Source organism: Cupressus sempervirens, chromosome 10, assembly GCF_028749045.1.
Source record: "Cupressus sempervirens isolate cs-2001-9-10 chromosome 10, ASM2874904v1, whole genome shotgun sequence".
Taxonomy (NCBI): domain Eukaryota; kingdom Viridiplantae; phylum Streptophyta; class Pinopsida; order Cupressales; family Cupressaceae; genus Cupressus; species Cupressus sempervirens.
Window position 1 is genome coordinate 202,185,201 of NC_143127.1, and position 23,066 is coordinate 202,208,266.

Below are 23,066 nucleotides of genomic sequence, written 5' to 3' on the forward strand. Positions count from 1 at the left end.
GCAACGATGCTATCCTTATCAGTAGGATCAACATGGCTAACTGTCTCTTGTGGGGAATGGTGTTATGATGGAGTAATACAATGCCTAACAGGATCAGTTGGGATTATTGAAGGTTTATCTTCATTGATCACCCTCCTGATTCCTCTTCTGTCAAGATGTCTTCTTTCTCTCTCCTTTCCTCCTCTTTTTCTTGTTCCTCTTCTTCATCTTTGGCCTCAAGCATTATGTCTTGTATTACATCATTAGAGATGAAATTTCCCATGACGGATGCAAAATCTAACTTCGCTTTATACCTTTCACAAATATTTTTCCCAGTCAGCTTACCAAGAGGAAATTACAATGCATGGAAAAAATAAGACTAAGAAAATTGAATCAACTATGGACGAATCAACAATGTAGGGAAAAATAAGCCTAAACATTCCTCATGTCTAGTTCCCATACATCAAAGGAAAATCGTTTCTTGAAGAACAAGATATTGTTCGACTATTTCAAGAAGGGAGATATTGTTATGAATTGCACTCAGCGAGCCAAGGACCTCCTTGATGGAAAGTTAATTGAAAATAAGGCATTGGTTGTAGATGATGACGAAGAGCACATTCATGGGGTGGCTTGTGAGGACCCTCCACGTGAAGACTATAGAGGAGTATGTTCTGTAAATCCAATCAATCGGTGGATGGAGGCATAGGAGGTTGGAGAAAATTTAGTGACCTTGTATAAGTATCTAGTGACGGGGTTGTGAATCATTCTAGTGACAAATTGACTTGTTGCAAAATGACTAAAGCAAAGTTCGATTTCTTGGTGGCAGTAGAAACCCTCTCATATCATCTATATGATCAAAGTGGCAATGATCTATAATGTTGGCGGCAAACTTGAAAATGAGGGTTTGGTGTTCAAGCATTTTATGGAAGTATATGGTTATGTTTGTCCCCAATTTCTATTGTTGGTTGTCTATGAATGAATGAGCTTGTCCCCATTCACAAGATATAAGTGATTGGAAATGTTTGTCCCCAGTCACATGAGTTGGTGATTATGATTGGATGTGTGTCCCCAATCATAATTATTATGAGCAGATGTGTGTGTCCCTGTTCATAACCTTGATGTTGATAGATGTGGTTGTTCCTATTCTTGGATGAAGGTATACTAAGCATGAATGAATGAATAGGTATTTTAATAACGTCCACGAGACCAGCCAGCCTATGGGACCTTTTTCATGTTCTTTTTAATGTCAGCCCATTTTTTATGAATCTATTTCGAGAAACTAGCTGTTTTGAGTAGTCTTGTCTCGTCAAAAAGCTGATGTAATTCGCCCTCCTTCAAATCATCCTTGAATTGTTCCCGGATATCTTGGAAGGCAACACACTCAAAGATAACGTGCCATTCCATTTTGACATACTCTTTACTGCAGTAGATGGACTTTCTTTCTTCCCAATCTTCCTTGGGTATTGTCCTCCTACCCGTCTCACACCGTAAATGATGGGATCCTGTTTGTAATTGTGCCACTAGTAGCCTACTTGTAGGTGATCTTTAATCTCATGGCACCATGTGTGTTTGAACTCTTTCACATAGTGGGCCTTTTTCTTCCCCATTTGTTTAGTCCACATGACCGCTTTAAATTTTTCTAGCACGAGTCTTTTTATCGCTTTGTTGGTGTTGGGGCACTCTAGCATGTTAATATCCCACTGATTTAGCCATTTTTCATTTTGCTTCATCCACGTTTTCTTTTTTCGGACTAGCCCCTCTTCAACCACAGACTTGGGCCAGCATTGTGTGTCCATATTTTCCACCTTGTTTAAATAGCTTTAGAGACGAATGACTGCGGAGGCCTCCATTGCGAACATCCTTGCTTCAGCCAGGAGAGTCTTGTATGGTATTGTTGACTTGACTTTAAGGTTAGTAGTGATGAGGTTCTTCTATATTCTTTCTATCTGCTTCCATTTGTGGCTGGATAGGCTGCTCCCACAAACCTCACACCCATATAACACGACCGGGGTAACCAACAACCCAAAAATAATCTTTTTGGTTTTCCAATCCCAAAGTTCAGGGTGTCTACACTTGTTTTGCAGCAAAAAGGAAGCCCTGCAACCCCCTTGTATCATCTTGGTTCTACAACTTTCTCAATTGAGTTTTTTGTTTAAGTCTATGCGAAGTATTTATACTTATTCACAATCTCAAGAGTGTTTTCTTCAAAGTGGAAGTCACCTTGCTGCTGTTTCTTTCTTAAAGAGAAGACCATAACTTTAGTCTTTCTAGTGTTCATCTACATCCCAACTTTATGACAAAAACTCTCCAGAGTTTTCAAGTGTTCTCTTAGTCTTTGGCTGTTTGTGCAAATAAAATCAGACCATCCGCATAAAGAAGCAGCTTCACCACATATTTAGCAAGTTGGACTCCCGCCCCTAAAGTTTTATTTAAACATTCTTTAACTTATCAATATATAAGCCAAAAAGGGTGGGTGAGAGAGGGCAGCCCTGCTTAACCGCAATATCACTGCCAAAACATTCTGACATGCCATCTTTTGTTCTGATTCTAGCTCGAACATGTTCATAGAGTCTATGGATGAGCGCTCTAAGCTCATTTGGAATTTTAAGTTCCTCCATTTGTTTCCAAAGTTTGTCTCTAGGAACAGTTTTGAAAGCTTTTTTGAAATCCACAAAACAACAGAAAGCCGAAGAGTGATGCAATGGTCAATTGTAGAATATTTTGGTCTAAACCCAGCCTGCCCTTTTTCTCTCTTTTCTTCTCTCTCATTCCAGCTACTGATTCTATGCTCTATCAGGCCCCCAAATAATTTGCCAAGGAGTGGATTAACCATAATCATGCAGTAATTAGATGGATTGTTGATTCTCCACTCTTGTGAAGAGGTATGACCACTATTGCTTGTCATGAGTAGATGTGTTTGTCCCTACTCACACCTTACATGGTTTCCAAGTATTGTTTATCCACTATCCCCATTCGGAGAATAATGCAATATGGGGGGTTGTTGGAAATATTGCATTATAGGAGCATATAATAATTATTTGGTAGGCTTCGTAAATAGGTTATATAATGTGGTACAAATTGAATATTTAAAACAACTCAATATAATTGGGAAGGCTGTTTAAGAAGTTCCCTATGCAATAGGTTTATAGGTCCTATAAATACGTATGAGATTTTATTGAAAAAGAGGGAAAAATAACAACATTATCTTGTGTAATATTATTCTGCTTGTCCCTTCATTTCCTGAACTTCGAAATGCTAAAATGGAGACAAAATGAGTGTAGAGAAAAAGAGCAAACAAAATGGTTTGTTAGCAGGTTGAATGGTCTCATAAAGGGCTGTTTTAGAGTTTTTACCCAAAAAAGGAAAAAAAAAAAAAAACCACTCTTAATGTCACTTTTGTGACTTTAATGTGGGGATGCACACCACGTCCTGTGGATGCTCGGGTTTTGCACCCATAGTGCATGGGGTACACCCTGCATGCATCTGGCCACATCGATGCATGTGCATCCACTGCAGAGCACATCCACATTTGGTGCATAAGGGCAAGGTGCCTGTCCTGCAACATAGGTGAGATGTACAATTAAATGTACGAAGAATATAAGAACAATACTATGCTATTGAAATCATTGTGCTCCAAAATTCTGAAAATAGTATCCGAGCTAGACAAATGGGTATGTGCTGGACAAATTTTAGAGAGTTTTGTGCATCTTATTCAAAATAATCAGTCAGTCTAGAGAATGTTTTTGTAGTTCTGTTCGATAAAAAAATTGTAGGGAAGTGGTAGAGCTATTTTGCTCCTTGTGTATCGTAGGCTTCTCTTGCTGTGTTGTTCACCAAGTGATCTGAAACAGCTTCCAATGGTGCTAAGGATTGCCCCTGGAATAAGAAGTATCTAAATGGTTTGTGATTTCTAACCAAAACAGTTATAACATTGATAATCATCTTGTCAATATCAATGTTGCCATTGGGTTGAAGTAGCAGAGGAATTCTGAGGCCTATAAAGAGATTGATGAAATGGCGAAATTTGGTGAATGATAGTGTTGAAGAAGAGTGGAGGATGGGTGGGCAGAGCTTAGTGGTTGGGACAGTGAATGATGTTTTGGGTTGACACCCCTGTTGGCGTTCCTCTTGCTTGTGCTACAATTTATTTATAGCATTTTCTGTAGCTCAACCCATCATTGAACAACATTGTGCTTACTGTAGCTTTCTATATTTTGTACCCCAACTAGGGCAAGCTGCTATACTACATTATAGCTGGTGTAGAATGTAGCATGGTCATCTAGCCATTGCTCCTTTATGTGCAAATGACTGTGTGGGTAGAGTGCAGAAGTTGGGAAAGAGATGCACCAAATTACTGATGCTACTATTACCAAACTACCATTTATGTAGCCCTAGCTTCTATTTTAATTTTGAGCACTTCAGTTCTCAATAATTTGTGTTCCTTTGCTACTCAAATAATGTTTTTGTTTCAAGCCTTGCCTCTTATAAGGAATTCTTGGTTACAAGATCTTCAATATTTCCTACATGCAGATAGCAGTCCATGGCAAAGAGTGGCATTCTTGTTGAATATGACAGTGAAGGAAGGGCAGTTTAATCCGTCAGAGGTTATTTGCTCATGGCTTTTTGAGGGCTGCAGAGTCCATGAACTTAGAGGGATTCCAAGACTTGAAGTGGCAGAGACAAACCGCAAAGTTGGAGGTCTTGACCTTGGTTTCATGAAAAATCTTCTTTTGGTCCACATTACAAATGCTTGGTTTTGTAAATGTAGGGGCAGCTTCTATAATATATATGAATGACGATCTTTATTATCTTCTAGGGCCTAATAAGCACTGAAAAGATGCTACACAGTTTAGAGACACGCTTCCCATGGAACCTATGGAGCCTCTCAACATATTGTTTGCCTTTGTGAATGAGGATGATAATTTTTTGTATTTGTGACAGTGTCAATAAAAATACTGTATTTTGTCAAATCAAATCAAAGTCAAATTGTATTAATTTGTTTAGAACATAGTCCATTTTTATGGGTTGTTTGTTGTTGTGTGAAAATCCAAAAGTGTCAATAATTTATAAACATAAAAATTTGCCTCAGTTGTAACTGGATGCACTATTGCTTGTGCAAAGCTAAGCCCCAAAGCTAAATTTACTAAGCAGCAGACCTGTTGGAGGACAAAGGCACAGGAGGTTGGAGGACAAGCAGCACTTGTTAGTCATTAGTGATGTGACTACAAAATTGATTTAGTGCCAAAAATATTTGGAAAAAAGAGATTGATTCTGAGGGGGCAGTGGACATCTTCTCATTGTCTGTCATTAAAGTTGCTGTAGCCTGTGATCTATATGATTGCTACATACACAACAATGAGGACTCAGTTCTCAAGAATTTATATCTGTTATTGGATGTTTGTTTCCCCAATCATAATTGTTAGTTATTTGCGACTCCATGGGTTTGTCACCATAGACATTGTTGAGTGGTTATGATTGGATGTGTTTGTTCCCAATCATAATTGTTGTGAATAGATGTGTGTGGCATTGTCTTGATGCTGGATAGATTTGTTTGTTCTAATCCTTGGGAAAAAGTCTAGTGAGGTCAGTCCTTTCGAAGAAGCATAGTGAGTTGAGTTCCACTATTTTTTATCATGGGTAGATATGTATGGCCCTACTTGTAAGTTGTGATGAACTGCTGGACATGTTCATCATGTACTAGTAGTCCACCTATTCATGTTCGGAGAATGATGCAAGAAGGGGAGGTGTTAGGAATTGTCAGCTAACTGGATGGTTCCGGCGGTGTTTCTGTAGCCGACAGATTGACTGTTGTCGGTGTTTTGTATTTTTTAGCCCACGGGTAAATAGTTTGTAGTGGACATAATGTTTGTGGCCGACGGACTCCTCCGGAAAGGTTCTGCGGATAGTATTTATATCTCGTCTGGGATCATTGTAAATCATAATCATCTATCATCAATAATCTACGATTACGGATATTATGAAGCATAATGAATGTTTGGCATATGCAAATATAATTCTGCTATTCTGTTCCATTGTCTGTATGCGTTGATTTCTTTACCAGTACGGTAAACATTTGGCGTTGTTGCCCGATGGACCTGGTACGCAGGCAGGCAGATGGAAATTAAATGCGGAATCTGTTGAATAAAAATAATAACACGGTGAAGGATAAAGATGACATTCGCGGAGCTCAAGCTAATTTAATTCTGGCACAATAGGCAGAGCGCCGGAGGAGATTCCAGAAGATTGCCGATGGAAACTGAAACGCGAAGGAATTGCTGGAGGAGACTCGATAGCGGGTGGAGTTGGTGGAAGAAGCACAGGAGGCATTCTTGAAATTGTGTTCGCCGAGGGAAGAGAATTCAGACGAAAGAGCATCGACTCGCACAGCTCGGAGTGCCGAGGGAGCACGAGCGTGGAGTGACCTCTTCGTCCGGGATAGACTTCTGCGAGAACAACTTGAGAAGATTCGTCTTCTTCACCAAGGTTCGCAGCTGTCGACACCTCCGGTATGGGAGTGTAGACCGCCGGTGTGGGAGTTCAGACCGCTGGTGTGGGAGTGTAGACCGCCGGTGTGGGAGTGCAGACCGCTGGTGCGGGAGTGCAGACCTCCGGTGTTGGAGTAAACAGCGCCAGTGTTGCAGGACCCAGTAACGCCTCTCTAACAAATTTAGTTGTGATGGCGGGACCCAAGGAAAAGCTGCTGAAGTTTGAAGGCGATGGTACCGTCGACCCCATCCGACATTGTAAGACATGTGAGACGATCTGGCGGGCAAATGGAATCATAGATGCCAACGAATGGGTCAGGCAATTTCCGACAACCCTACGGGGTGTGGTGATTGATTGGTTTTCGGATACAGATCCACAAAAGCTAAATAGCTGGGATAACATTAAAAAGGAGTTCCTGGCAGAATTTAAACTCTTGCGGGATGATAATGAAATCGTAGCAGAGATTTTCAATACCAAACAGGGGAAGCATGAAACTGTCCGCGTCTATAAACAAAATGGAAAGCAAGCCGACGGATGGATTGTAGAAAAGATGGTTCGTGGACGGCCTACGCTCGAAAGTGCGGAGGAAAATGAAAATTGTGTCACCGTCGTCATTTATGGACGCGTATAACAGAGCACTGGACCTTGAAAGTGAGCAGAAGACAAAGAAGAAGAAAACTAGCTCCTCTGATTTTGATGACGACGAGCCTGCTGGAGATGATAGTGGCGACGACGAAGGCAGCAGCAAGAAGGTTCGTGCCCTACAGAAGGATATGGTTCACATGATGAAGGAGTTTAAAAACATGCAGAAGGAGCCAAAAGGTAGTGAACTGTGGTGCATGGAGTGTAAGACCGATGGTCATACTAAAGGATCGTGTCCAAAGAACCAATTTTGTGACATTTGTCAGATCATGGGCCATTCGACAAAAGAGTGCCCCTTTAACATGAAGACAAGGGGATCTCCGCAGGTGTTTCTTACACAGGAGGCTTCCCCATCGGGCAGTAGCGGAAATACGAATAGTGCAGGTGCCACATCTGAAAGATACAGGAATAATAGCAGAGGGCAAAATAACAATACAAATAATAACAATAATAATGGGAGTCGAAGTCGAACTCAGTATGATGCAAACGGACGGCCGATTGTTCAATGTCGAGCATGTAATTTGTGGGGTCATTTTGCACGGGATTGTACAGCGGCAAACACACCGAAATTATTATGTAGATGGTGCGGACCCGACGATCACGAAGATTCCAAGTGTCCAAAGTCTAGAGTAAACTTGATCACTGTCGGCATAGATGTAGAGGAGGTTCTAGCAATTACACGGAGGCAAGCGGAGGAAAATAGAAAATTGGGGGAAGTGCAGGTGGAAATTGCAAAGGCATCGTCGGCGGGGACATCTCAGTTGAAGGACATCACGACACCTTGGCAAGGAACTTCGTAGAACAAAACATTGTACGACAAATCTTACAAATGGAGATACCGGTCAAGATAAGTGACCTCCTCCTCACAATGCCCCAGTTACGGACGACCATTTTGAATCATACACCGTTTTCAAAAGCAACGGAGGACACAGGAAGGGACAATAGGGAAGTGATGACAACAGACCCAATGCTGCTGGCACTCACCTCCGGACGGCATCTGGCGGTCGTCGAGATGGGGATTTTGGGAAATGTTTTGATAGACACAATTGTCGACGGAGGGTCCGGCGTGAATGTGTTGCCGGAGGATACTTGGAAGAAGTTGGGAAAGCCGACATCGTGGCCACTTGCATTTCAGTTGCTCACGGCAGACCAACATGGAATCAAACCGTTGGGAATCTTGAAAGCGCAATCGGTAACAATTGGTACGCAACCATTTTTATTGCATTTTGTGGTCATTCCATTAAAAAGAAAAGGATATGATGCTATTCTGGGATGGGATTGGTTGGTGCAAGCAAAAGTAAAACATGATTGGAAACGAAATACCCTATCAATGGAGCGCCGAGGCAAAAGATTCACAATTGACCTGCATGCACAAATGGTCGGTGAGGAGGCAGCATCGTCAGATTCAGAAAGTGATGGCGAAAGTGACGACGAAGCAAAGAGGAGAATGGAACCAGACGAAGGAGTATTGAGACTTGACGAATGATCGAATGATGACAACCTGGACTCGGTGAATGGCTTGTTCCACTGGCAGATAGAAGACTACGAACTGTTTCCGAGTTGCAATATGTTAACGGTCGACAAACGTGAAAAAACACAGGAAAATGAATGTCCGGAGGAATGCAGGGAAGCGGAAGAAGGAAAAGCTGCTATGGCTGAAGCTGAGGGGAAGAACATACAGTCTGAACACAGAAAAACGAAAGATCCCACTGTCCGGTACATGGTGAATGGACCGCGCAGAAAGAAAAGGTTACACCGCAGCATAAAATTAGTAGAAGGGCACCAACAGCAAGGAAATAATCCAGTTGCGCGACGATCACAGGCACAGTGGGCGACGAAGGTGGCACAAAACAGACGTAAGGCGTACAACGGTCAGAATGAAATCAAAGTGGAAAAGTTTAAGGCCAGATGGGTTGGACCATATCAGATTCGGAAGGTCGGCGACAATGGAGCGATCAGATTATCAACTTTGGACGGGCAGAAGGTACCTCCGGCAGTCAACGGATCCAAATTCAAAATATATGGTGCCAGGAAGACTTTGTCGTTGTCGCAGAAGGGGACTCCCTCGTCGTTGCTGAATGGCGATGGTCAGAGGCAAAGTTGAGGTGCTTTGTATATTTTTTGAAAATATATATATATATATATATATAAAATTAAAAAAAAAGAAAAAAAAAAAAAGAAAAAGAAAAAATGAAAAAAAAAGAAAAAAGAAGAAGTTAGTAATATAATAGTTCCGCGGGCAGATGCAGGTGTCCGCGGACATGTCCTGCGGCAGAGGTCCGCAGTCTGTTCCACGGGTGGCTCCCGCGGACATGTCCCACGGGTGGCTCCCGCGGACTGTCCCGCGGTAGAGGCCCGCGGACTGTTCCGTGGGTGGCTCTCGTGGACATGTCCCGCGGGTAGTCCTGCGGCAGAGGTTCGTGGATTGTCCCGTGGGTGGCTCCCGCAGACATGTCCTGCGGGTAGCTGTCCGCGAACTGTCCCGCGACAGATGTCTGTGGACTGTCTCGCGGGAGGTCTTCAGTAGCGTGATCTATCTGTCTGTTTTCATTGCCGGAAGAATTGTTGAGCTTCTCATTGCCGGAGGAGTGGTTTCAGTGAAAGATTGTTGAAATTTTGTTTCTCATTTGCGGAGGAGAGATTGTTGAGTTTGTGTAGAAGATGGATGTGCGGGGTTTTCTAAAAAAATAAAAAATGACGATAGAATCAAATTGTTCAGAATGAGTTACAGATGATGCCAAAGGAAAGGGGACGCATCCGTGGTTGCCAGAAAGAGTGCAGAATCGGCAGAAAATGATAGAAATGGTGTGTTCCGTGCATTTCTGTGTGGGTTGCGAAGTGTTAATTTGGTCTTGGCGGGGCGCTGCCCCTCGACCCTGTCGGGGGCGTTGTCCCCTGGACCCCTAGTCGTTGTGGATATCAGTTGTGGGAGTCTGACCAGTTGAGAAGAGTTGAAGTTGCTGTAGGGATGGACTGTCTGTGTACCAGAGGCATTGGGAGTAGGTGTTGGCTGGGAGGCTATCTTGGTGGATGCGTAGAGAGCTCGGGAGGCGCTAATCATCCAGTTGGAGGTAGTGCAGCGACACTTAGCTCAGTGGACCCAGTGTTGGAAGCAGAGAAAGCAGCATGGGTGGCTATCAAGGTCAGCTTGAGGAGATAGTATTGTGTTAGCAGAGGCTCCAGATGTGATGGGATGAATGTGGAAGTGATGTGACAGAAGCAGATTTTTCTTGTTGTAGTCACTCTAATAATGTATTTTGTTTATTAATTTGTTTAAGATATTTTGTAATTGTCGTCCGGAGACGACTTTTCTTTTTGGGGGGGATGGTGTCAGCTGACTGGATGGTTCCGGCGGTGTTTCTGTAGCCGACAGATTGACTGTCGTCGGTGTTTTGTATTTTGTAGCCGACGGGTAAATAGTTTGTAGCAGACATAATGTCGTTGGTGTTTTGTATTTTGTAGCTGACGGGTAAATAGTTTGTAGCAGACATAATGTTTGTGGCTGACGGACTCCTCCGGAAAGGTTCTGTGGATAGTATTTATATCCCGTTTGGGATCATTTTAAATCATAATCATCTATCATCAATAATCTACGATTACAAATATTATGAAGCGTAATGTATGTCTGGCATATGCAAATATAATTCTGCTATTTTGTTCCATTGTCTGTATGCGTTGATTTCTTTACCAGTACGGTAAACAGGAATGTTGCATCATTCTTGTAATTCTAGGCTTGTTAGTACATTAGAATCTAGAGTATAGGAATGAGGTCTTGTGGGTCTCCAACAATGACTAAACAAAATTTCGGCTATATGTGGAGTGATGGGAATTAAATATCTTACTTCTGCTGAAAAAATGGTTGTTGCATTGTTTGTGTCATCTATTTCAGATTTCTGCTTACATTGTACTTTTTCTGATTTGCAGGCAAAAAACTATTTTTGGTGACCTGTTTTGACACCATTTTAATTATCTTGCTTACTGTGAGCCTATCCTGGGTATGTGAGTATAGCACCCCGGTCCTTCACAACCACAGCTTTGGTACCAATGGAATAAACCAAACCAAATCTGGAAATTCTTGAAACAAAATTGCCTGAAAAATTTGCAAACCAAACATTGGAATCAAGTAGAATGATAAAATTGTTACTGGGTAAACCCAGTAGCGAAACAACCAAAGCCCTTGTATGGCCCACCCCAAAACATAAAACTGGAACAATCTGGATTTGTATCAAAAGCTTTCCAGCTAAGTCACATAATTTGCATATTAATCTCATTACATTTTTCTTATTGTTGTTATGGTAAGCTTAATCTCGCATTCTAGGATCTCTCAACAATAAAAAATAAATCTAAATTGATATTTTCTAAAATTCAGGATTCTTGTGCTACAGTAATTCTTTATCCCAAATGAAATATAGTAATTAATGGTATACTGTGACAATGTTGGTATGTACTATCAATATTGGTCATGATCATTGGCAATTAAACTATCATAATGGTGCAGCCTTAAATGTACAAGGCTTAAGATAGTGTTACAGACATTGAAACATTAGTATGGGAGCTCATGTTGGTATCAACTTAGTAGGTTTTAGCGATCCCCCTCAATTCTCGTGTCAACTTAATTTTCTTATGCTTCTGGCACATTTCTTATATTTTTCTTTGAGATTATAATTTCCTTGATATTTGTAAACCTGCATTTCATAGTTATCTTTAATCTTGAACAAACTTTTTGTTGAGGGTTTATTTAAGATTGCTTATCTGATAAGTTACATCTATCACCAGATTCTTTTGGAGGTACAGTGGGATGGATATCGACTTGATGGATGTCAAAGCTCTGTACATGAGAATGGGTCGACAAGAAAAGAAATTACTTTTGTTCCATTAGAACCTTCTAGGTCAGGCATATCAATTGCAGGTGGACCATCCATAAGCAAGGGTGTTTCAAGAAGCTCTAGTCCTGAATTATCCCAATACTCACCATTGAGGGAATTGGATAATGGCCATGGGATTATCAGCAGCAGTGTCAGAGGAGGTTCAGCAGGTTTAACTGGACTGCAAAACCTAGGGAATACTTGTTTCATGAACAGTGCTATTCAGTGTCTAGTTCATACACCTGAACTGGTGAGATACTTTCGGGAAGATTATAGCCAGGAAATAAATTGGCAGAATCCTTTGGGTATGGTTGTAAGTATCTGAAACCAGTTTGGTCTGATCTCAGTGAATTGTTGTTTTTCCTTGTCAGATCACAGACATATTCATTAAAGGAAGGTGGAAAAATAACTGTACTACATAATTTCATTGTTTTGTTTGGCAATGCATTTTTGCTACATATTTACCCCTCCTAATTGGTATCAATTTCTGTTTTCTTCATTATGTACTTGTAGGGTGAACTTGCTATAGCATTTGGGGAGCTTTTACGGAAGCTATGGGCTCCTGGAAGGACCCCAGTTGCACCTCGTCCATTCAAGGGAAAACTTGCTCGTTTTGCACCTCAGTTCAGTGGTTATAATCAACATGATTCACAAGTTAGTATATCTGTGCAAGCTGAAAATTAATTAACAAAGTTTACACTTATGGTTCAGTTATTAAGAAAAATACTGCAAATATGTACATTTAGGATTTTACCTTTTTTGTCTGTATAGGTTAATCTAGTTGGGAACAAAGTACTTACTTTCTATGTATAAGCTAATTCAGTATAGTGGGATTTGTTTGCAATTCACATGTATTCAACAGGAGCTTCTAGCATTTTTATTGGATGGACTCCACGAGGATTTAAATCGTGTGAAACACAAGCCATACATTAAGTCTAGAGATGCAGATGGGCGACCAGATGAGGAAGTAGCAGATGAGTACTGGGCAAACCATATTGCACGCAACGATTCCATAATTGTGGATGTCTGCCAAGTGAGTGCAGATATACTATTTTGTTATATTTTTTGTTTACAAATGGCTATGACTCTGACCAGACTAAAATTAGTGCCACCACCGTTTTTGAGAATGCCAGATATTTGATCCAGCCTTGTGATTTATGATATAATATAATTAAAAATCTGAATGTTTGTGGCCTTTGATCCTCGTTGGTATAGATTAAAAAAAGAATAATTACTCTTTATGCTTCTATCCAGATTTCTTATCCCTTTTGATGTTGCTATCATGGATACATGTATGGTGTTTGGGTTGCTTTGTCTTTGCAAGGAAGCCTAAAAGTGGTGCTTGGCTAACATCCATTCTGGATAATACAATAGCCCGTCATTCCATAAAGACAAATGTTATATGCATTCCTAGACTTGCTGAGAGTGATCTGAGGGTATACACAGATCTGAGAATCATTCACATTATTTGGAGGGTATGCATTTTAGTTTGGTCAAATTCCCACCTGAGCTTTTTTTGAAAGCTAAAAATTAAGATAATTTGGAGGGACATGCAATTGATAATTTAGTTTTCAGCTTGAATGTCAGGTCCCTCTTCCATGATATGTTTTAGGCTTTAGCTTTTTGAAGATATCCTGGAAAAAATTGTGAAACTCAATTCCTTAGCACCATCACCTCGTCTTTCAGGGAATGCATGATCATTTGATTTGCTTCCTCATCTCAATTCTTCTAAACCTGGTCTTAATGTTTGAATTTTCACATCTTTGGAGTGTAGAGAGTCCTCCATTTCCATAGCAACCTTCTCTTGGGCTGCTATTGTTTCTTATCCGAGGATTGGCCTTTTACAGAGGAGAGGTTATCCTCCACATTCCAGATTTTATCCAGCATAACAAAGTACAACAGAAGCCCTAGAATCAGTTAGTGTTGTATAGGTTTCACTTTTGATTCTTTCATATAAAAGAATGTGTTCTATTTTTTACTGTGGGTACATGGGGTATATTCCATTGTTTGAGCAGGGTACAGCCCTTATCTATTGATCCACCTCAGTTATCAGGTATGTCTCAGACATACATGGGGACAATCTGGAGCCATATGATAGGCATAACCAGGCTTTGCCCAGTCTGGGTAACTGTATGTAACCTTGACCTTCATGCCCATCTTATCATAATAACATATCATTCGAATAATCATTTCATGATAGAAATATACTCTATCTCAAAAACAATATAAATAGCTCAATATCTCTTGATATTTCATTACCATATAAGATCAATATCACATGTGTATATAAAATAATGTGCCAAAAAGTTAAAACATGTTATGATATGAAAGATCATCATACCTCCAATCAAAACCATTGAGGTTAGGATAGGCATGGTACCACACTATGCGTATCCCAATCTCCTAGCACTTGGACTTCATGCCCACACACAATTCCTGAGACAGGGTGTGGCCTTGATGTTCGTTTGTTCTGCCCATCAAATTCAGATTGTGGCTTAGACCCTGAGCTGGTCTATCCACAAACTCTTACATTTTCATGGAACTCCACCTTTCATGCAAATTTTTCCTAGCTCAACCCATCCTTGGGTCATAAATTAATTATAAGCATCTAAACAATTTACATAGGATTCTTATCGATTAGATAATCTGGGCGTGTTTGCCAATTGCCTGTAAATGTTTGGCAATTTACCTTTCCCATTCGCGTGACCTAGGCTTTCATGCCCATCTTGTCACCGTAATGTTTCAAGAAAAACTCAAGTCAAATGAAAGTTACATCTATAAATAAGTATTGCTAGTTTTAGTTAAGTGTGCTTACTCCTAGTGGAGCACAAAACAACATTCTTGTCATTTAATCAATATTAGAAACGATTATCATTTTCAAGTTAAAGAATTCTCAAAATCATGGTTCCCAATTTTATTTTCCCTTCAATTCAAGTCCAAAAATGGATAACAAAATAATAACTACCATTTCATATGAACAGGAATGTAATTGCAATAGTATAATGCTGAAAACATGCAATTGAAAAGAAATATCTAGTCACATCAAGGTTTAGATAACACTGCATCAAGATTATAGTAACCGGTTTGTATTGTGCAAGCCTTGACATTTGAACCTAGTTTAATCTTCTCATTCTCAGAATGGCCCTCCTTCTTGGGATAAGGCACATGTACCATTTTGGTCCTACCATCTGAGCATCCTGGTGTAACATAAGCCCTTAAACACCCATTATGGAAAGATGCCACGACGAAAGAGTATAAATTCATTCTGAAGAATGATGTATGGAATATAGTACCTAGACTTGAAGGGAAATCTATTGTCTCCTCTAAGTGGCTATTCAAAATTAAGCATGTTGAAGATGACAGTATAGAAAAACATAAAGCATGTTTTGTTGCAAGAGGTTTTTCACAAAAGGAAGGAATTGACTATAAGGAGACATTCACACCTGTTTCCAGATACACTTCCGTTAGAGCAGTTTTAGCCACTGTTGCAGCTAAGGGCTAGAAGATACACTAGATGGATGTAAAAACTGCCTTCTTGAATGGGACTATTGAAGAGGAAGTCTACTTAGAACAACTTGATGGTTTTGTGATTCATAGTGCAACATCCGATTTATGTAAACTAAAAAAAGCTCTGTACGGACTCAAATAGGCTCCTAGAGCTTAGTATGAGAGAATTAATAGTTATCTTATGGGGTTAGGCTTCTCTAAGAACGATGCATATCCAAATCTCTACTTTAAAATTATTAAAGGTGACATTTTAATATTAATCCTATATGTTGATGAATTGCTGATTACAGGATAAGATCACCTCATTGTTCAATGCAAGATAGATTTGGCTTCAGAATTTGACATGAAGGACTTGGGAATTTTACACTACTTTCTAGGATTGGAACTCTAGCAGAAACGTGATGGTATTCTTTTGAATCAAGGAAAATACACTGTTGATATTCTGAAAAGATTTGGAATGCTAAATAGTAGGCCTACGTCCACAGCCATGGAAACAAACTTGCATAAATTAAAAGAGGCATCGACAGAATTCAGATTTGCAAATCCTACCCTCTACAAACAGTTTATCAGATCATTGATGTACTTGGTTAACCCACGACCTGACATTTGCTATGCAGCGAATGCGTTAAGCTAGTTTAGGTGTGAACCACAAGAGATACATCTTGTTGCTGAACACATATTGGGGTACCTACAGGGTACTATTGGATATGGGCCCAAATTTAAGAATGTTGATTTAGATTTACATGGATACTCAAACTCAAATTGGGCCGGAAGTGTACTAATCAAAAAAGTACATTTGGGTGTTGTTTTAGCTTGGAATCAACCATGATCTCTTGGATAAATAGGAAGTAGTCTTCCATGGCACAAAATTCTACTGAAGCATAATATATTCCAGCTGCCATGGGAGCTAGAGAAGCGATATGGCTTCAGAAGTTGATTGTAGGATTATTTGGGGAACCCCTAAAACCTACTACAATTCATTGTGACAATCAAAGTTGCATCAAGCTCTCTGTGAATCCTATTTTCCATGATCGATCCAAGCATATAGAGATCCCTTATCACTACGTGAGGGATATGGTTGAAAGGAAAGCAATCCAGTTGGAATATTTTTGTACAAATGATCAAACAATGAACAATCTTACCAAGCCTCTCTCTAGAGTTAAAGTGGAGCACTTCAGAAAGAAACTTAGTATGGTTGAAATGTAATTCATTGAGACTAAATCTCAAAATTTGTTCTATTTTAACTTTATATATATATATATATATATATATATATATATATATATATATATATATATATATATATATATATATATATATATATATATATATATATATATATATATATATATATATATATATAAGATGTTTATTGTGTAAACTCTTTTTTCATATTTGTGACTATGGCTTTATGAGCCTCCCCTGTGTATATTATTGAAACGTGACAATCTTTCTGATAATGTACACTTGTATCCAACATTATAAGGTGATGACATTACAATGTTTACTATCATGACGAATATCATGCTAACTTGATATTCGTGGGAATGTCTTGATAGTTAATATCTCTTGGACTAATTGATTGATATCATGCTGACTTGATATTTGTTGCAGATCAATATACTCTTAATGAGATAATCATGGTGGACGTTATGTGACATAATATCCGTGGACATGCCATGACATGTTATGGTATACATCATGTGACTTCGTCATCTTCCCTAGCTAAGAGGGAGTGTTAAGATATGGTAGCATCAGTAAGAATTATTATTCTTGCCATCAACAAAATAATCTTTTCTTTTAACCAAAACTGTCCATATCGTGCAAGTCTGGAATCTGATCAAGTCTCCTGAATAGAGGATTGCTACTTGCTAAATCGATCTAGCACTGATTGTGTTTATGATCTTTGCTTAATCAGGTCGGTGACCATTTGTTGTATATATATATATATATAAGATGTTTAATGTGTAAACTCTTTTTTCATATTTGTGACTATGGCTTTATGGGCCTTCCCTATGTATATTACTGAAACGTGACGATCTTTCTGATAATGTACACTTGTATCCAACGTTATAAGGTGATGACATTACAATGTTTACTATCATGACAAATATCATGCTGACTTGATATTCGTGGGAATGTCTTGATAGTTAATATCTCTTGGACTAATTGATTGATATCATGCTGACTTGATATCTGTTGTAGATCAATATTCTCTTAATGAGATAATCATGGTGGACGTTATGTGACATAATATCCGTGGCTATTGAGAACGATAACTCTCAATTGGTGAGCAATTTTGAGGGTGTGAAATATCACTTGAATTATTGCAAAGTTGAGGAAGTTGCTTCAGACTTTCTACTTGTACTTCAAAGCAAAATTTTATGGCCCTTGGCCAAATTTTGGTGGTATCGATTTGAGGAAATCTATTGCAGATTTTGGAGGCATTTTGGAGCTTTGGAATTTCATCATTGGATCGATTTCATTTATTGCACATTGCTGTTATAGTTACCAGTATTTTTCAGATTTTAATGGAGGACAATTTTGCATATCATATTCAGATTTTTGCTTGTATGGCCTCATTCGGGTATTGTTTCTTTGTGGGTATTTGAGCATTCATCTTGGTAGAGCTTGGCGTATTTTGGAGTAGCTATTAGGTTGCTGGTAAATAATTTTAGTGCTCTGATATACTACAGAAAGGGCACCATTGGCAAAACATTTCGGTTCATAGCTCATCATTGAAGCATCCTATGGTTCTGGGTATTGTTGCATTCAATTGCTATCGCCTCTGCATTTATTTATCTAAAGTTTTGCCAAGCAAGAATAGGGGCGACATTTCAAGTTGCATATATATTGCATTTTAGATTTCATACTAAGGTTGCATTTGTACTCAGAAAATTACATAGTTTGCATATGTTGTAATGCTAAAAGTCTTGGCCATTTCATACTAGCATTGTAGTTGACATAATATGTGCAATAAGGGAGACATAAGTTGCTGGTCTGATATAGTTGTAATTGAATATGTTTTATCATTCATGATCAGCTTATTAGTTTGCATGCCAATTTTTTTGACAAAATGTCAATTGGCTGTAGGTTTTCTTTTTGGCATAAATAATGTTATAATTTTGCATACCAAGTGTTTGTATTAATGCCACTTGGCTGTAAGTGCATTAATGCCATCTTAGGTTGCTTCCAAAGTGTTTGTCATAATTACCAGTTGCTGTAGCTGCATATTGCAAGTAGTTTCAGTCATATATATGCATTTAATATTGTCAAAATAAATTGCACATTCATGTTAGGTCATTGTTTAGTCAATTTTGAGTCTTCTTGCAAGCATTCTCATTGATGCTAATTAAAGAAAAGAGTCATTAAAGCAAACTGAAATGTTATATCAGTCATATGACCCTTGTATGTGAAGTGTTTGACAAAATTTCCAAGGCCAAAAATCAAAAGTTTTCAATTAGATTTGAGCAAGGTCATTACATAACAGTAAATTCTTGTTGATGAATATTCACAACTCTTAACTCTCTAATTTCAAAATTGGAAATCTTCATAAATTTTCTGTTCATCATTTGAGAGGAACTGGAACAAATACTCCTTCCACTCGTTAAAACGCAACTAACTAAATTCCAAGATGGCAGATAACTTAGTCTTTGTGCATCCCAACTTGAGGCTCACAACACACAAAGAAAATACTTACAAAAAAAGGCAGGCAAAACACTGGGATGTTGACCCAGAGTCTGTGGAGCTGGAAGCCCATTTTGTTGCCTACACAAATGTCTGCTTTGAAAGTTTAAATCAATATCCACAAGATCAACTTGTCTGCCTTCAACCGTCACTCTTTCTTTGAAGAAATGTCAACTGTTGCTCTGTTTTTTGGAAGAAATGGAAAACCGTTCTGCTTGTCGTTTCCTGTCTTTGGAAGAAATGTCGTGCGCATGTGCAAACAAAGACTTTAACTTTAATTGTTTATCCTATGCATATTGCTGCGTGTGTGTTTGAAATGAAATATCAAAATGGAACAAGGTATATAAATCAATCAAAAATGTTATTCGGAAGTCAAAGCAGTCAAGTCGTCGCCCAATCATTGGAAATTCGTTCCAGGCTTGCACGGGTAAAAAAACAAAATTGATCAAATTAGCATGAAAGTTGTCCAGGGTCCTGTGTGAAGAATTTTGACTGAATTTCTCAGTCTGATGGAAAATTTGAATCAATTTCAAACCAAACCTGAACTTTTGGCAAATCAAACCCCAACTTCTGCCCTCTCTGAATGTGTAATGTCCCCTTCCGGATTTATTACCATGTGCCTTTTACTCCCTCAATGCTCTTCTAAACACTATGATTCACTCTATTAACACACTTTTGAAAGTCCTTTATTTCTCTTTTACTGTTTTCTTTAGTTCACTTTAATTACTGTTCTTACGTCCTTCATAAATAATATTATATGATTAATGAATCTGAAATTTTCTAAATATAATGATAATATATCATTACCCAAAATAATAATAAATTTATTTATTATCTATTTTATTTAATGGATGCTCCTCACTTCCATTCTCTTGTTTTATTTTATTAGACTTTACCATATATTCTCTTCCTTTTCCATTCTTTCATACTTATTATTTACATACCTATATCCCCTCTAAGTATGTTCCAACTTTAAGGCTGATTTATATTTAATTTAATACTTTCTTTCAAATGATGTCCACCTTTTTCAAACCTGATTTTTGTCTTTTCTTTACTTTATTTTAATTCCCTTACTCTATCTTGTTTCCTGATAAGTCTCTCACCTTTATCCTCATTTGTATGAGTTCCTTCATATAATGATAATAACTACTATGAGTGGAAGCGCTTAAATTATTTTGTTCTTAAATGTTATTGGTAGATTTTCATCTCTTATCCATTATTCGCTTCTTGGCTATATTTTCCCATGTGATTCCTTTCTATGTGAAACAGTTTCATATTTATGTTTTGCATTAAATGTGGGGAAGTTCGATGATATATGAATGAGCTATTATTTTTATATGTATTGGCATTATATTATGTTGCTGGGTTGTGGATATTTATACCATTTCCAGCATACTTGTACCATATATATTTTATCTCTGAATTTCATGTTTGCTCCCTCCTTTCCTGCCGCTTAGTAGGTATCTTTGCTGAGTTGGCTTCTCCGTCTGATGTCTTTGTTCACACTTATTGTTTCAGTGTTTAGTGTATCTTGTTTTTCCTGTTTGAGCCCACGTGGAAATGTCTTTTGTTTTGCCATAAATATTGTGTGACTTGTATTCATGCCTGTCTGTTCTTTTCCTTCATACTCCCTGACTTCATCTCCGTTAACACTCATATCTGCCATCTTTTTAATTATTTTTCTTTTTATTTGATAAGAATTAGCTGTGTCTTATCCACTGTTATTCTTGATGATTCAATCACTGATGATTGTTGTCTTATATCTTAGAAAATGGAGTGACAAGTCACTTCCCCTCATTACATAGTTCATTATTATTGTAATCATGGATAATTTAAATGTTATCAGGCTTTCCCATATGCCTATTATTGTTGCCATTGACTCCCTAAGTAGGATCCTTAATACAGATGTTTTGGCCTTCATGCTATAGTATTATATATATGTATATATATATAAAATCTCAATCCTTCTTAATTGATAGCTCTCTCACTAATGATATTATTAGTGAGATCTGATTATAACTTTATTATTGTAAATGAATATATCAATTAATGATATTATTAGTGAGAGTTGTTTATAACTTTATTATTGTTATAAATGAATATATCAATTATTATATTGTATTTTGATAAATCAATCTAATCTATTTCATTTGAATTATTAGTTTTAAATATTGTTAACTTATATTTATTATAATGTTCTATTATGTTATTATTTATTAAAGCAAATATGATATTATTATATTCATTTGTTACCTTTTGTTGTGTTATATTTAATTTTAGTAATAGATTATATATATTCTTGTTTGTTTGTCTATTAGTTAATTTTTATTATTTATTAGATTCTAATCAAGACAGGGATATTACAGAACGAATGTGGTAATTAGATCTCCTATCAGTCTAACTGTGTTGTCTTTACGTCATGAGAATAAAGTTCTAAATGCATCTGGAACCAAACTTGAAGAATCTATTCTGATACCTGCCTTCATGATCAAAGTCTCTTATAAAATGCACTATGATACCACCAATGAATGCAAATCAAACTTATACTGCAAAAAAATAGAGTTAGGTATAATCAGAACTTAGGAATCTGCGAGTCCCATAAGGTTCCATTTGAGCTCATATTACAACAGTATGACAGCAATTCTAGTAGATGCCATCTGTCCTATCCTTCTGCCAAAACCACCTTGCTGCAATGGTAAGCTATTACATGCCTTATTCAAGGGTTAGAACCTATGTCACAAGGTTTGGCGAATATCAAGCTTGATATTCGGATATTGCTGAATCTGAAACTTGCCGAAAAAATTCGTTCAAATTCGCTGTTCATTCGGCTGCCAAAAACGCACTTCCTTTTAAGAGTCAAATAAATTTAGAAATTGCTAGCAGAGTTTCTAGGGTTTTATCGAGTAGAAATGTCTATAAGATCCAACGCGAATGTGCGAATCAGCATAAGTTCGTCCTGAGTTGAGGCGGCATTTTTCTTAGATCCTCTCTCGGCTCTGTCGTGCTCACCTGTGCCCACTTGGGTCAACGCAAAAACGCTTGTTTGTTCTCTCGGCTCTGTCGTGCCCACCTGTGCCTGCCCAACGTCTGTCTGTGATAAATTTATTTCTTGCGATTTCTATAGTTGTTACTTGTTTCGATTTGTATAGTTGTGTCGTGACTTTGTAATAATTTGGATTTTTATTTGTGTAGTTGTAACTTTGTTGTAATAATATCAATATGGATGCATGCATATTATCTTAGTTTAATTTATTTTCTTATAATATTTGAATATTTAATCAATTCAAATAATTTCTAATAGTAATCTAATATGCATGTGTAAGTTTATATGTTTGAGGTTGTCTTTACATTTTTATTTATAATAGCAAGTATGTAATGAGTAGACATGAGAGGTATGGAAGATCCATTAGAAAATATGGTTTTTAACCAATATAATTTGTATATAATTTTTAACCAATATAATTTGTAGACATATTATTTGTATATAGTTTTTAACCAATATAATTTGTATAAGAAAATTATTTCATTTTATATAGTTTTTGTAATCAATTTAATTTTTTTAATTGTTTGTAATCAAAATTGTAATAGTTAATTCAATATTTGATTTATTTTTTAAATTTGACTTAAAATAGTGATATATTAATTTTCAATTAACATAGTTTGGAAAACTTTTAAAATATTAGAGTTTAGAGTCGATTAGATATATATTAATATGTTTACTTTATTTTGCTTTGTAAGTATATGATTTTTATTATAATTTAATAAATAAATAGATATATTATATTATATTTAATAAATGTATATTTCAATTTTCAAATAATATAATTATTAGTGTAAAAAGTTGAACTTTAACATGTTTAACTTTAAATTAACATTTAAAAATTATTTATTGAATTATTT

General features: G+C 37.5%; 1 protein-coding gene across 3 annotated transcripts in view; it reads left to right on the forward strand.

Annotated features, from left to right (window-relative positions):
• Window positions 1-23,066, forward strand: part of UBP5 (ubiquitin-specific protease 5) — a 146,624-nt gene that overhangs the window by 56,357 nt on the left and 67,201 nt on the right. For all 3 annotated transcript variants that reach the window (XR_016358102.1, XR_016358103.1, XM_089807590.1), the window contains exons 6-8: window positions 11,884-12,285; window positions 12,486-12,626; window positions 12,835-13,005. Coding sequence is in view for 1 of the 3 variants with exons in the window: in XM_089807590.1 (XP_089663716.1) it covers window positions 11,884-12,285; window positions 12,486-12,626; window positions 12,835-13,005 (714 nt within the window). In the remaining 2 variants the exon portion in view is untranslated. The remainder of the gene's footprint in view (window positions 1-11,883; window positions 12,286-12,485; window positions 12,627-12,834; window positions 13,006-23,066) is intronic.